The following is a 14,233-nucleotide window of genomic DNA, read 5'->3' on the forward strand; positions in this document are numbered from 1 at the left end:
ACAAATAAATATTGAGGATCCTTAAAATGATGTAGGATATTTCATTGCTATACAATGTGCTCACTAAGATGTGTTACAAGGTCCAAATAAGTTAAAAAATTATAGACTTAGATGGTCCTCTAAGCCTCTAACACTTGCAAAATTTAAATTCCTTTGAATCCAAGCATGTTCTATAGTGGTTATTTTGGGATATCGGGCAATATTTCTCTTTCTTTTACTACTTTCTTTGAGAGTTTTCTCAATGATTCTATTCTGATTCACTGTTCCTCAATGCCTTTTCACTGTTGGCTGCTTCCCCCTCTTTATAGCGTCATTTTAGGGCTCTGGGGTACCACTGGTTCCTTTCCTTTGCTCTCCTGGGTACCAGAGCCCATGTTGTGCCAACAGCTTTGGTGACTGGTCCCTTCCTTTTTCCTCATAGTTTTCTTCTTTTGGTACTTTTTCCCTAAAAGCTTCTTGCTGACTTTCCATTCTAAGGTGTCCTTAGAGAGTTGACCTCCAATTTCTCTTCCTTTAAGGCTTTTAAACCTCACCTTTTCAGACTCAGCTTTTTGGTTGTTTTTCCTTTTGTCATTTTTTCCAAGTGAGCTGATTTCATCCCTGCCAGGTTGAAAGTTTTCTTAGCTACTTCCCTTTATGGTTCTACTTCCCTTTATGGTTCTTCTTCCTAGGTTCCCCGAGGTACCAGCTCCTTGTTCATGAATTGTTACTCTCCAATCCTTCTAGTTCCTTTTTGCATCATTGGATGATTGAGAATGACGTTTTTGTTCTCCGTTCCTTGTGTTTCTTGGCACTCTTTTTGAGCTGTCTTAATCTCATTCCTAGCTGTGCTGCACGTCCCGAGGATCCCGAGCCCCTAGCAGCCTCTGGGTACCCCGGCCCAGTTCTTACTACTAGACTCTTTTTTGATTTTCTGATCTTGACAAGATGGGCTTTTTCCTTTCCACCCTTCGTTTCATCGGCCCTAAGGCCAATCCCTTCATGAGTCTTGGGCTTCAAATCTTTTTAATGGACTTGGGCCTACCTTCCCTCCTTTTTTTCTTGTGGTGAGCTCAACCATTTTATTATTATTTTCCATGGAGTGCACTCACTATGCTTTTTCAAGCCTTGGTGTTATAACTTTTAGACCTCAACACACTCTCACTCTCTTGGTCTCAAGTATTTTTGCTGCAAAATAAAAAATTTCAAAAAGTTGATGCTGCCAAGGTAATTCATATTTACCTATATAAAAAAAATCAAGAATCACATTTTAATCTTTAGTTCTTTACCTCTCTTTTCATTGAGTTTTTCTTCCTTCCCACAGTTTTGGATCATCATTCTTATGGGTTTTAGGTTGGATTTGAAGGGAAAAAATGCAACTTTTTGAAAAAAAATGTGTAGTTTTAGTTTTCAACAGAACCGGTCAATAACCGGTCCAACCATACCAATTCCCGATTTTACGGTTGAATTGGCCAGTTCTCAATTATTTTCGATTATTTGATGTTTTTCGATTTTTAGTCATAACTGGACCGGATTAGTGGCCGGTTTTTGGTTGAACTGGCTAGTTCGATTTTTAAAACCATGTAGATGAGAGAATGGCCTGTACATTTTGGTTAAAATAGTGGCAAATGAATAAAAGCATCTCTAGCGAATGGGTAAGGTTCAAGTCCTATTCTGCCAAAAGAGGAGAAGAAAAGAAAAGAAGGGAACCATATGGGCTTTCCTTTTTATTTCTGTGTGTTATTGGTGTACTGCTTTATTTCAGTTGGTAGATTATCACCGGGAACATGACTACAAAGTAAGTACAAACCACTCCATTAGGCCCACTATTCAGCAAAGAAAAAGTCTCAGCTATTACAATTTTGCAAATTCTACAGCGCCTGGAAGGATATAGGCAATGATGTGTAACCCCAAAATCTGCACCTGATCAAAACTAGGATTAAGTAATTCAACATTTCTTCAACAAAATAATTGGATTGTTCGACTCTCAAAAAGCATTTGCACAACTATGTTACATATCAAACTAAACTAAAGGCACAAATGAAATTTGAGGCTTTCTATCACTTGAATCAAAACAGCATGTCATATCTAAGAGAAATTAAATGTATAATTCTAGAGACAACCACACACCCAATTTCACAATTTGCTGACTTGTGCAAATATGCTGACTTGTGCAAATATGAGTAGTGGATATTTTCTGCCTTATGCAACCCACCATTTTACGTTAATCATTCACAATCGCACAAATCAACAAATTGTGAAATTGAGTGTGAAAATGGCTGTCTGTTGGCGGACCGAAATTAAATAGTAATTTAACCTGGCTAACATACTAGCCTGTTAGTTTCACTAATGCATCTATCAGGATTGAATCCATATCAGTTGGCTTCAAATTAACAACTAAAAACCTGTTCCAGACTAAGTTAATGGTCGTTTCTTAAAAAAAAAAATTTTAATTAAAATAAAAAAGTTAATGGTCCAGATTCTCCAGAAGATAGTATTTATATGTTGATAAATAATGGATATAGAATGTCAATGATTTACAAGAGAAGAAATTTCTGTTACTGCGATGCCAGTCTCATTGGAATAAACATATAAAAATAAATAAGCAAAGCTATAGAAGGAAGAATGATAGATTAAAAAAGGGTCAATGATAAAATTCTATTTGATCATAAGCTAGAGGAAAACCAAAGATGATTCAAAAACCAGAACAGAATGATTGCACTTGAAGTTTTCCAGTATTCTCAGCAACCAACCAAGAACCTTCCATTTTCACAGCACTAAAAAGGACAGATGGGACAAGTGGTAGCAAGCATCTTCAAATTTATGCATTTATCATACAAGCAAATGAAGTAATCAGTTCTTAAGTGGAAACTTCACAAGAATCAATACAACTTAATTGATACAATGCAAAAACACTTCAATTCGAGTGCTCAAAGTGATTAAAACTACTCATCAAAGAACTCACCACTCACCAGGTGATATTTCATAACCCCCCATCACCCCCCCCCCCCCCCCAAAAAAAAAAAAAGAAAAACCCTTTTTCCTCCAGACCAAACAAAGTACAAGTAGATAACTCACCGATTATACAATTACCTCCAATATGAAAGGAAATTACTTAAATCTAGCTTTCAGATCCTTGTACAAGTCTCTTCAAATCCTAGTATCAACGTTATTACTGCCGCGAGTAACTAAGTGACTACAAGAAGTTAGCACTCAAGCATCAGCTCTTCTATTCCACAACATTTGTTTTGTCAATCTATTTATCAGGATTACACATCTGCAAAACAAAAGTAATCATTGTGACATAATCAACACTCTAGCATTTCATCTAAGAGACAACCAGAAGGGAAAAGAAAATAGAAACAATTTGAAAAACTGAAATGAAGAGAAATCATCATAATTTGATAAAATCCAGCACTATGGAAAACTAGAGATCATCATTGACTTGATTGACAGCGTAATGCCAATATGACAAAAACCTGCAATTTTTGGGACACTAACTTCCAATAATAGAATAGCACATAACTAAATGCCTAAAATATAAACCAAAACTGTCATTTCAATATTTCAACATTAATCTTCCAACATTTCATTGAACTTAAAACATGAAAATTAAGACTCCCAAATACATCCTGAAATAATAAAAAAAATTAACAAGTTTACAATCCCAAAATCATAACAGAAAATTCAATTTATATATTTTTATTCTAACAAAGTGTAGTCTACTTGTATAATTCTGACAATCACTAACCAGTTGTCTTCAGAAAGTTCACTACACTAATCTTAAAAGGTGGAGAGAGAAAGTGGGTGAGCTCAACCACTTAGTAAGATAGAACATCACATGGCATTTTCAAACTGAATACAAGTAATATTTAAGCAATATATTATACTTTACATAACATTTCCATTTAGAATAGATAAATAGTCATTCAATACAAAAGGTAAAACAGGGAACATTTAACCATTCAGTGAAAATTATATAGCTTGATAAATAAATAAAAATTCTCTTAAAATTAGCCAATTTCAATAAACACTAGATTAATACAAAGAACATAATTCCATAAAAATAAAGAGTTAATAAAAAAATCCCAAACCCAGTTCACAAATTCCTACTTTTTATGGGGTCTATGAAAGCTGATTGGTAGGCAACCTTAGACCCTTTGTGTGTTTTTTGGGGAGCCCAAAACCCGTGACATTACACTTTTGGTGGAAGGAATTTGCATTGCAACATTATTCCGTAATTGGGTAAATCAATTACAACAATAAGAATGATTTACATGACAGTAAAACAATTTTCCACTGAAAAATGGTAAATAACAATAAAATCATATATTAATACAGAAAACGTAAGCTAGACAAATGCTAAACAGTTTGTGGAAGAATCCCATGGAAAATAGGAACAAATAACCTTCGAGAGGTAGATAAGAATAATAACTCCCGAGCAAAAATAACAATAACAGTAGCTCCGAAAGCTATCGGGAACAATGCACCACACCACTATAAACAATGGTCAACACTTGACCTGGTATTGGAATTTTCTGTAGACAATCTAGCTGTCCCTTTTAAAACTTTTACTCAACTATATTGTAAAATGAAATTCATATAATACAACATAGTGAATATTTTCTCGTGAAAGTTTTTTTTCATAACTTTCTAATCTTTATAATTTAAAAATACCAGTACAATAAAAGGATAAAATCTATGTTATCTATAACAAACAATGATTCCTTACTTGGAAAATTCACTCTTTGAATTTTTTATGTAACATAAACCTTACAAGATGTCATTTTTCCAAAGTGCACTTACCTTTGATTCACCAATCAAAGTTATCTCAAAGTGAGCAAGCAATATCAATTAGGACCTAATTAAAAATAAGCCACTTATCAGATAGTTATAATAAAAATAGAGTAATTAGAAGCTATAAATATAACTTCTATTAGATAAAGGGCTAAACGCCTAGAATTATGTGCTCAACGCCTCAAAACCAATAAGTTAGCCACTAAAGTACCTAAACTTCATTTTTAAGTCCACCAAAACTTACAAGACATTTGTTACACGGTTGCCGTAAATGAAGATGAACCCAACTTTCTTTAAATACTAAAGCATCCAAAATAAGTCACCATCATATACATTCACAACTCACACACACACAATAAATAAATAAAAAGAGTAATAAAACATATTTTAGGACTACATATAAAGTTTCAACATCTTTAGATCAGTTTCACAAATTCGTTTCACAAAAATCACCTAAACTGGGACATTATTCAAGCTTAGAGTCCGTTTTCAAGGACCTAAAAACCATCAAAGTCCTCACTAAATATAACGTTAATCTCTAGCTTTTATTTTCTTGATAGGTAACGTTACTCTCTAACTTATGCGAAAACAGTTTTAAAAAATTCTCAAACATTCATCACAAATATGCCTATTTTCAGTTTTTAAAGCTTGTTCCGTGCACTGCTGGACGGATATTGAAGGGTCACTAAAATCTCATATTTTAACCATAATAACATCCATCTGTCATCACTAAATGATACTAATATCACTTAAATTCCATCAATACCAAACAACCACAAAACATGGCACAATCCAAACAAAGCAATAAGTATTAAACCTTTAGCCTACACTAAGAAACTTAGGTTATGCTTGATAACAGTTTTTGTTTTCTATTTTCAAAAACTTGTTTTTGGGAATATAAAGAAAAACAATTTTCTTGTGTTTTTGAAATCAAAAACATGTTTGGTTAGTTGAAATTAAAAAAGTAATTTAAAAAAAAAATAGAAAATACTAAAATATGTTGTTACTAGGATTTGAACTCTAATACTAACTCATTAAATGAGATAGATTCATTAAATCAAATATGCGTTTTCATTGACTTTTGAAAACTATAAACTGAAAACAGCATTTTACATGTTTTAGTTTCTTTCACAAATTGAGTCTTGAGAACAGTTTTTGTTTTCTGTCTATTTTGAGTTGTCAAACAAGTTTTTTAGTCTTAAAAATAGAAAATTGTTTTTGAAAACAGAAAATAAAGGGAAAAAACAATTACCAAACATACCCTTAGCCTCCACCAATGCATGTAAATCCAATTTAATTTATTAGGATTTCAACACTGATCTCTAAGAATTTCAGCACCATATTTTAAAGGATTAGTCTATCCATAAAAACCCCCAAATCAGTTGTTACAAAGATTACATTTCCCCGAATCAATTGAAGGAATTTCAGCACTCGTCAATCATTGTGGTACACCTATTCCTTCCAGTCCCTAATATCCTTATTATTCCTTAATTCCTTCACAAAATTAACACTTAAATTTCGAAATTATCAAATTTTCACAGCCCCTACACGCCTGCCTCAACAATTAAGTTGCCTAAACTGAAACCCCTACAGTAAATCAAAAACCTCCAAATTTAAAATTAGAGATTTTAGCCCCCTAACTCCCCAGCCCAAAAAGTAACACTAAATTCCTTAATTATTTATTAATATAAACCCTCAAATCAAATGTCCAATTAAGATTAAAATCCCCAGATCAACTGAGTTTTGGATTTACTCAATCCCCAAGTACCTGATTGCTTCCAACCCCAAATTCTCTCACAGTTACATAAAATTCCTCCATGATTTACAATAAAAGTAGAGTAATCATTTTTTTTAATGAAGTAAACATAATGTTCAAATATTTATCTCCAGGAAACTAAGAGATTATTGTCAACCTTAATTACTTTAGCAAAAGCTACCGTTTGATTATGCCATAATATCCAGTACATACACTACAACCAGCAGGACAATAAATTGATAAATGAAGAACGTTTTAGAGAGAGAGAGAGAGAGAGAGAGAGAGAGAGAGTTTCCTTCCATGATTAAAATTTCTAGAATTTCTCTCATAGGAAAACATCAGCACTGAACAATGAATACATAGCCAACAAAAAAGTATGATTTTAAAATCATATTTTCTTCCATTTTTCTCTAGACATGAACCTCTTTACTTATGAGCCCCAGTTTCTAGTCATATCAGTAATTTAAAATTATATACATTAAAAAAAAAAAAAAAAAAAAAAGCAATCAAGTTGAACGAAAAAAAGTTTAAAAAACAAACTAATAATTCCATTCATAGAAACAAAAATACATTAGAATTCTTCCGAAAAAGCAATAGATATAAACCTGTTAAGTTTTGTGATGAAATTTTTCTAGACATGAACCTCTGTACTTTTGGGATGAAAGCAGGTGTTAATACAAGGAGGTGTTACTTTAGCAAATTGGTTGAGATTACTTTGCTTAGCAAGTTAAGATAAGAATCCTGAATAGTTTTCCTATGAAAGCATTTATGAGCAAATCACCAAAAGTAGGGACTGAATTTACTAGAGACTATTTCAGGGTAATAAAGGTTAGCCCAATAGTACAAAGATTCATATCTAGAAAAATTTCATCCCAAAAGTAAAGAGGTTCATATCTATTGCTTTTTGGGATGAATTCCAATATATTTTTGTTTCCATGAATGGAATTATTAGTGGGACAGAAGGATAGTGGAAAAAGTTGATGAAGCAGTGGGATTTTTTTTTTGTTTCCTGTAAATTCAAGAATGTGATAGACCAACTTGAATGGGCTTTCACCGGTATTTATGGTCCAGATTCTGATCGTGATTGACGATTGCTTTGGGAGGAGTTGGCTGGAATTCATAGTTGGTGGAATGTGCCTTGGTGCATTGGTGGTCATTTTTAATATAGTGAGATTTCCATCAAAGCGCTTTGGTTCAGATTACTTTTCATCTGCTATGCATGAGTTTTTAGACTTTATTTCCGAACAAGGTCAGATAGATCTACCAATGGAAGAGGGTACTTTTACTTGGTCTAATTGCAGAGAGGTGGCTTCAGCTTCACAGTCTAGGCTTGACAGGTTCCTTCTATCTTCAGATTGGGAAGAGAACTTTCCGAATATTCGTCAAAGACAACTCCATAGGTTACTCTCGGACCACTTTCCAATTCTTTTAGAAGGGGGAAATTTTCAGAGGGGCAATTGACCTTTCCATTTTGAGAACACATGGCTGAAGGTTGAATGTTTTGCAGAGAGAGTGAGATGCTGGTGGGAGTCCTATCTTTTTCAAGGTTCCCCTAGCTTTCGGATTGCTAGCAAACTAAAAGCTTTGAAGATAGATTTGAAGAAATGAAATGAGGAGGAATTTGGGAATGTAGAGGATAAGATGCACAAGCTATAGAAAGACCTTGATGAACTAGATTTGATTGAGATATTGGAGAAGGACCAGCTTCGCATTGAGCTTGAAAAGGTAACTCTTATGGTAGAAATATGCTGGAGACAGAAATCTAGGGCCCTTTGGATTAGAGAGGGAAATAGAAACACTAAGTTCTTCCATAGAACAGAAAACTCCTATAGAAGATTTAATACCATTAACAATTTGTTAGTGGATGGTAAGTTGACATCAAACACAAGTTCCATAGCTGCATGCATATCTTATTTCTATAAACAGTTATACTATGAGTATGAGGATCAAAAACCTGTCCTTGATGAAGTGGAGTTCTCCAGGATTTCTGAGGAGGAGGCTGCTTGGTCGGACAGACCCTTTGAGGAAGACAAGGTATATGGCGTCATCAAAGGTTGCAACAGCAATAAATCTCCCATACCAGATGGTTTTTCAATGCCTTTTTTCCAATCATGTTGGGGCTTTCTAGAGCAGGAAATTATGGAGCTTCTTGCAAACTTTCATTCCCAAGCCGTTTTTGAGAAAAGTCTTAAAGCAACTTTCCTTGCTCTCATTCCAAAGAAGATAGATGCTGTAAATGTATGAGATTTTTGACCCATTAGTCTGGTGGGCAGTATTTATAAAGTCATTTCCAAGGTGCTGGCTAATAGGCTTTAAAGAGTGATTCTGCAATTATTTCTGAGTCTCCAAATGCCTTTGTGGTGGATAGGAAAATCCTGGACTTGGTTTTAATTGCTAATGAGAGTTTGGATAGTAGGCTCAAGGCGGGTGTTCTAGGTGTTTTATGCAAATTGGATGCAGAGAAAGTTTTTGATCATGTAAGTTAAGATTTTCTTATGTATATGTTGCAGCGATGTGGGTTACCCGGGCAGTGGATAAAATGGATTATGTTCTGTATTTCCACAGTGATATTTTCATTTTGATCAATGGTAGTAGCCCTAATGATTTCTTTAGGAGTTCTAGGGGATTGTGTCAAGGTGATCCACTCTCCCCACTTTTATTTGCTATTGTTATGGAGGCTTTAAGTTGTTTGTTGGATGGTGCGGTTCTGGCTGGATACATTCCCAAATTCACCGTTGGTTCTAGAACTCATACACCCTTGACGGTGTCGCATCTTCTTTTTGCGGATGATACCGTAATTTTTTGTGATGCTATTCCTAGTCAGATAGATAAATTGAGAGAGATTTTATCTTCTTTTGAGGTAGTGTCAAGGTTGCATTTGCATATTAATCTGGCTAAATTGAAATTGGTTCCAGTTGGAGAGGTGTCCAATATGGGGGAGGTTCAAGCCTTATTGGGTTGTAGGCGATCCTCACTGCCAATGACATATTTGGGCCTTCCATTGGGTGCTAATTCCAAGAATAGGGCAATTTGGATCCGTATGCTTGAAAAAACTTGAGCGAAGACTAGCAAGTTGGATGCAGCTATATTTATCAAAGGGTAGTAAGGTTACTCTAATCAAAAGCACTCTCTCAAGTTTGCCAACTTATTTCCTATCCCTCTTCCCTGTTCTGGAGGATGTTGCTACAAGTAGTGAGAATCTCTAGAGATTTTTTATGGACTGTTATTGATAAGTCCCCTACATTCTGTCTGGTTAAGTGGGCTCAAGTTTGTAGCCATTTGAAGTCCGGTGGTTTGGGCGTTCGAAATTTGAGAAGTTTTAATCAAGCTTTGTTAGGTAAATGGTTGTGGAGGTATGGAACGGAGACAACTAACCATTGGAGGAGGGTTATTGAGATTAAATATGGGAATAATTGGGGTGGCTGGTGCACAAAATGAGTAACAGATCCTTATGGTGTTAGTCTTTGGAGAACCATAAGACAAGGCTGGCCAACTTTCTCTAAATCCATACTTTTCGAGGTTGGTACTGGTAATAGAGTTAAATTTTGGCATCATTTATGGTGGGGGGGTTGTACTCTTCTAGAGGCTTTTTTGGAACTCTATGGCATTAGTTGTAACAAGGAGTCTTCTATTGCAAATGTCATGTTTTTTCCTAATTAGAGGCTTCACTGGGATCTTCATTTTCTTAGAGCTGTCCAAGATTGGGAATTAGAACTTTTAACTTCTTTTTTGTACCCAATTTATTCTATACCTCTTACTAGTGAGGGGCATGACAAACTTTGATGGAAGCCAGCAAAGAATAAGGGTTTTAAAGTTAGTGAGTACTACTTATCCCTTTCCTCAACTCCTGAAACTCTTCTTCCTTGGAAACATGTGTGGTGCTCAAAGATCCCACCTAGAGTTGCTTTCTTCTCATGGACTGCCACTTTAGGTGAGATTCTAACTCTTGCTTTCTTCTCATTGCCCCATTGCTTTTGAGCTACGGTCTATGGTGTGAGTACTACTTATCCCTATCCTCAACTCCTGAAAATACTGACTTATTTTCAGCTTGGCAAGGCCCTTTCAGTAGACATCAAAACATAGATTTTTGGAGGGCTGCCCTGCGAAAGGAACACAATATGCTTTGAGGGAAAGGAAAGGTCTATTCTCGGGATTAAATCGTTCCTTCTCCACACTTTGCTGGATTGGAGTTCCGTTTTTAATACTTTTCCATGTTCTAATTTTTTAGATATGCTTGATCATTTAATTTACATGCTTGATGTACTACTATCCATGTACACCTCCGGTGTACCTATTTATTTTGATTAATGAACTTTCGTTATTTATCCAAAAAAAAAATGAATGGAATTATTAGTTTGAACTTTAATTAGTTCAACTTGATTGCTGCTTATATATATATATAGTTCAACTTGATTGCTGCTATGTGATATTCATTGTTCAGTGTTAACGTTTTCCTATGACAGAAATTATAGAAATTTCTGACTAGTATCAAATTGTCTAATATTAGATTAGACATTTTCCCATTGAATTCTCTCTCTTTCTTCTCCAGCCCTCCCCTTCCCTTCCCCCAGCATTTTTTTCCTTTTCTTCTTACTCTTTTCAACACTGGCACTGTTCATATCACCATTCAGTATTCACAGAACCGTTCACATCTTCAAAGATTCTTCTTTCTTGCCATCTTTTTTATCCTATATACATAACCCTTTCCTTACTCCTTTCAAAAACCAAAACTTTGTTTTCAATACCTTTACACTGCTTCACAGCTGCTGTAACGACATTCCAGCAAGCTGCTTCTCTCAGTTTTTAGTTTCCACTGCTTATAAAGAACATCCTGAAATAAACAGATTCAGGAATCTGACTATGGTTTTTTTTTTATGGTGGGATAGAGTTCTACAAAAGGGTAATTTAAAGGCTCAGGCTTGGTGGAATTAGGTTTAAATATTGAATATGGTTAAGGAAATAGAGTACTATGACCATTGGAAAAGAACTGGCAGCCCAACCAGGTGTAGCAGCCAATAAGAGTTTTATCCTAAATCATTTTGCATGCCACAAAAGTTCTGGCCTATAGCATTATCAAAACCTATACTTATCCTAAAATCCCACAGTTAAATTTCAAGTTGCTACAACATTTATCCAAGAAACAATGAGCATTTATCCACTAGCAAAGCAGTTAGGCATTCTCCAGTACTCACAGGAGCATGAATGGACATTATGCCACGAAAAAAAAAAAGGAGCTCGTTATTCTCTAATCAATTAAACTCTGGTCACTCAAATAAATTGCAAGAACCAAAAGAAACTTTTAAATTAAAATAAGAAAAGAAAACTACTGCTTCCAATATAGCCGCATTAATCTTTCACAAATGTCAAGATCAAGGAAGTAGAGTTTAGTTGTATGCAAAAAGAAGTTCTACATGCTAACTAAGATAAACAATAATAACCAAAATTAAGAAACAAATTACATAGCTACTCACTCTAAATTCCCAAAATCAGATAGAAATTGCGGAACTCAAACTTAAACCTCCTCATGGAACATCACAAGCTATGGAAAATAAAATCAATAAAAATTTCTGATCAAGATATAACGTAAATATACAATTATATATCAATGTTCACTTCAACTATCACACCAAAAAGCATAACTAAAGTCAAAGGCAACAAGTATTATAATAGGGAAAGCATGATGTTTTGTCCTACCTATTGCCTTGAGGACTGGTCTTGAAATGAATCGCTTGCGCAAGCAGAAGCTCGTAAAGGAACCACACAGCACTGCAATGTAGCATCAGAAATTGTCACCGATTCATTGGAACAAGTCGTAACTAGTCCAGGAGCAGGAGCAGAAGCAGAGCCCTCGTTAACCAGGTGAAACCCGTCACAAGAGAACTTGGATTGTTTACCATCATTCAATCTAAAGTTTCTCCTACAATACTTAACTCGATATCTATCCTTAGGCCTTGCAGGTTTGAATCTACAATACTTAAACCGATATCTATCCTTAGGCACAGTAGCAGGCTTGCATCTACAATACTTAATTCGATATCTATCCTTAGGCACAGTAGCAGGCTTGTATCTACAATACTTAAACCGATATCTATCCTTAGGCACAGTAGTTGTAGTAGTAGTAGTAGTAGGTTTGCATTCATTACCAGAGGATAGATTGGCAGAGTCCATAGTAGTGTCATCTCCATTTGAATTCTCGCGAATAATCTCCGTCGAAGAATTCCCATCCCCATCTGAAGGCCAAACACAAACTGAAGGTTCTGAAACACTTTTATCAGGATTTTCACGCAACTTGTTATCACTGCAAAGTTGAAGCTTCCCACAAACACTGGGATTCCCCGAAGCCGCCGACCTCGGAATAATAGCCAAGCAACTGGTATTCAAGGAGCAAAAGTTGCTGGAAATTCTTGGGGAGCTATTCATAACCCGGTGCAACCGAAACGCCAATTCCACATCGTCAATAAAAACCCCATCCTCCTCCTCCTTATTGTTAGCGTCAGAAGCAACCAAATCGAGAGCACCATTGGCCAACTCCACGGCCTTCCTAGCCACCAAGGCTTTCCTCACGGCCTCCTCTCTGGCCTTAACCGCGACCTCGGTCTTGTTCTTGGCCACAGAGCTGGCATCATTGGCGGCGTCTTGGAGCGATTTGAGAGAATTCAAATCAGGCAAAACCCTAGAAGACTCATCAGAATTGCCATTGAAGTTGTTCTGACTCTGACTCTGACTCCGACTCCGACTCCGACTCCGGGAACGCGCAATGGGCTTCGGCACCCAACAATCGACACAAACGGAGAATTCATCGGAAGAAGCGTAGGACCAGGGCGCGACGTGACGATTGTTGTGGAAGCAGTGGCTATGGACGCGGCGGTTGCAGAGGCGGCAGCGGAAAGAGGAGTGGTCGGCTTGGAGAAAACAATAGGAGCAGATGTGGGAGGAGTTGACGCGGAGGAAACACTTGTTGCAGAGAAGAACGATGCGCCATTCGCTGCGTAAGGTTTGGAGCCTTTGCCTTCTAGGGTTAGGGTTGGCGGTGTCGGTTCTAAACCCACAAGCGTGGCATTCGGATAAATTGGGGAGATCTCTGGTTATCTTCTTTGGGACTGGAACGGTGTCGTTTGGGTTTGGGGATATAGAGGAGGAAGAAGAAGAAGTAGAAGGAGAAGAAGAAGAAGAGAGGGGTTTCTTTTCGTTCTTGGGAAGGAGCGATTCATTCTTGTCCTTGATTTTGGGGGGTTGACTCGGCTTCTTCATCGCCTGAGGCTGAGACTGAAGGTGAGCGTTTGCCGTTCGACGGAATATTATTCCCACCGTAAATACACTCGCACTTTATAAATTGCTGTTTCTGATTTCTTTTTTTCTTTTCTTTTTTTAAGGTAATTTGATTATTTTGAACCGAAAACTTTTTTTTATTTTTTTAATACAGAAGCATTAGGAAAACCTCAAAAAGTAATGCCATTAAGAACATTGGTAATGTCGAAATAATTTCACAATATTTTTAAATTTGGAAAAATTATTGTGAATTATTAATAAGAAATGTTAACCAATATTTCATAATTATTAATTTTAGAATAATGCTACGGTCACAAGCTATTTTACAACATTTTTACAAAATAATAATATGGCCAACATTTTATTGGTTTTCAATAAAACTATTTTTAGAAACATTTTATTAGTAAAATGATAAAATAGTAAATGTTTTTT

At 35.8% G+C, this 14,233-nt stretch overlaps 1 protein-coding gene across 2 annotated transcripts; it reads right to left on the reverse strand.

Annotated features, from left to right (window-relative positions):
- Positions 1-2,994: 2,994 nt before the first annotated feature.
- LOC142642075 (uncharacterized) lies at positions 2,995-13,853 on the reverse strand. 2 transcript variants are annotated; one of them, XR_012845579.1, is made up of 3 exons: positions 12,227-13,853; positions 4,786-4,840; positions 2,995-3,256 (listed from the first exon to the last, which is right to left on the reverse strand). XR_012845579.1 is itself a non-coding variant. In XM_075816428.1 (2 exons), the coding sequence occupies exon 1, from the start codon at positions 13,781-13,783 to the stop codon at positions 12,227-12,229; it is 1,557 nt and encodes a 518-aa protein (XP_075672543.1). In that variant the 5' UTR covers positions 13,784-13,852; the 3' UTR covers positions 2,995-3,256. The 2 variants fall into 2 exon arrangements, 1 of the variants encoding a protein (XP_075672543.1); XM_075816428.1 differs by lacking the exon at positions 4,786-4,840 and having other exon boundaries at positions 12,227-13,852.
- Between the last annotated feature and the right edge of the window lie 380 nt (positions 13,854-14,233).

This window comes from Castanea sativa, chromosome 7 (genome assembly GCF_040712315.1).
Source record: "Castanea sativa cultivar Marrone di Chiusa Pesio chromosome 7, ASM4071231v1".
Classification (NCBI taxonomy): Eukaryota; Viridiplantae; Streptophyta; class Magnoliopsida; order Fagales; family Fagaceae; genus Castanea; species Castanea sativa.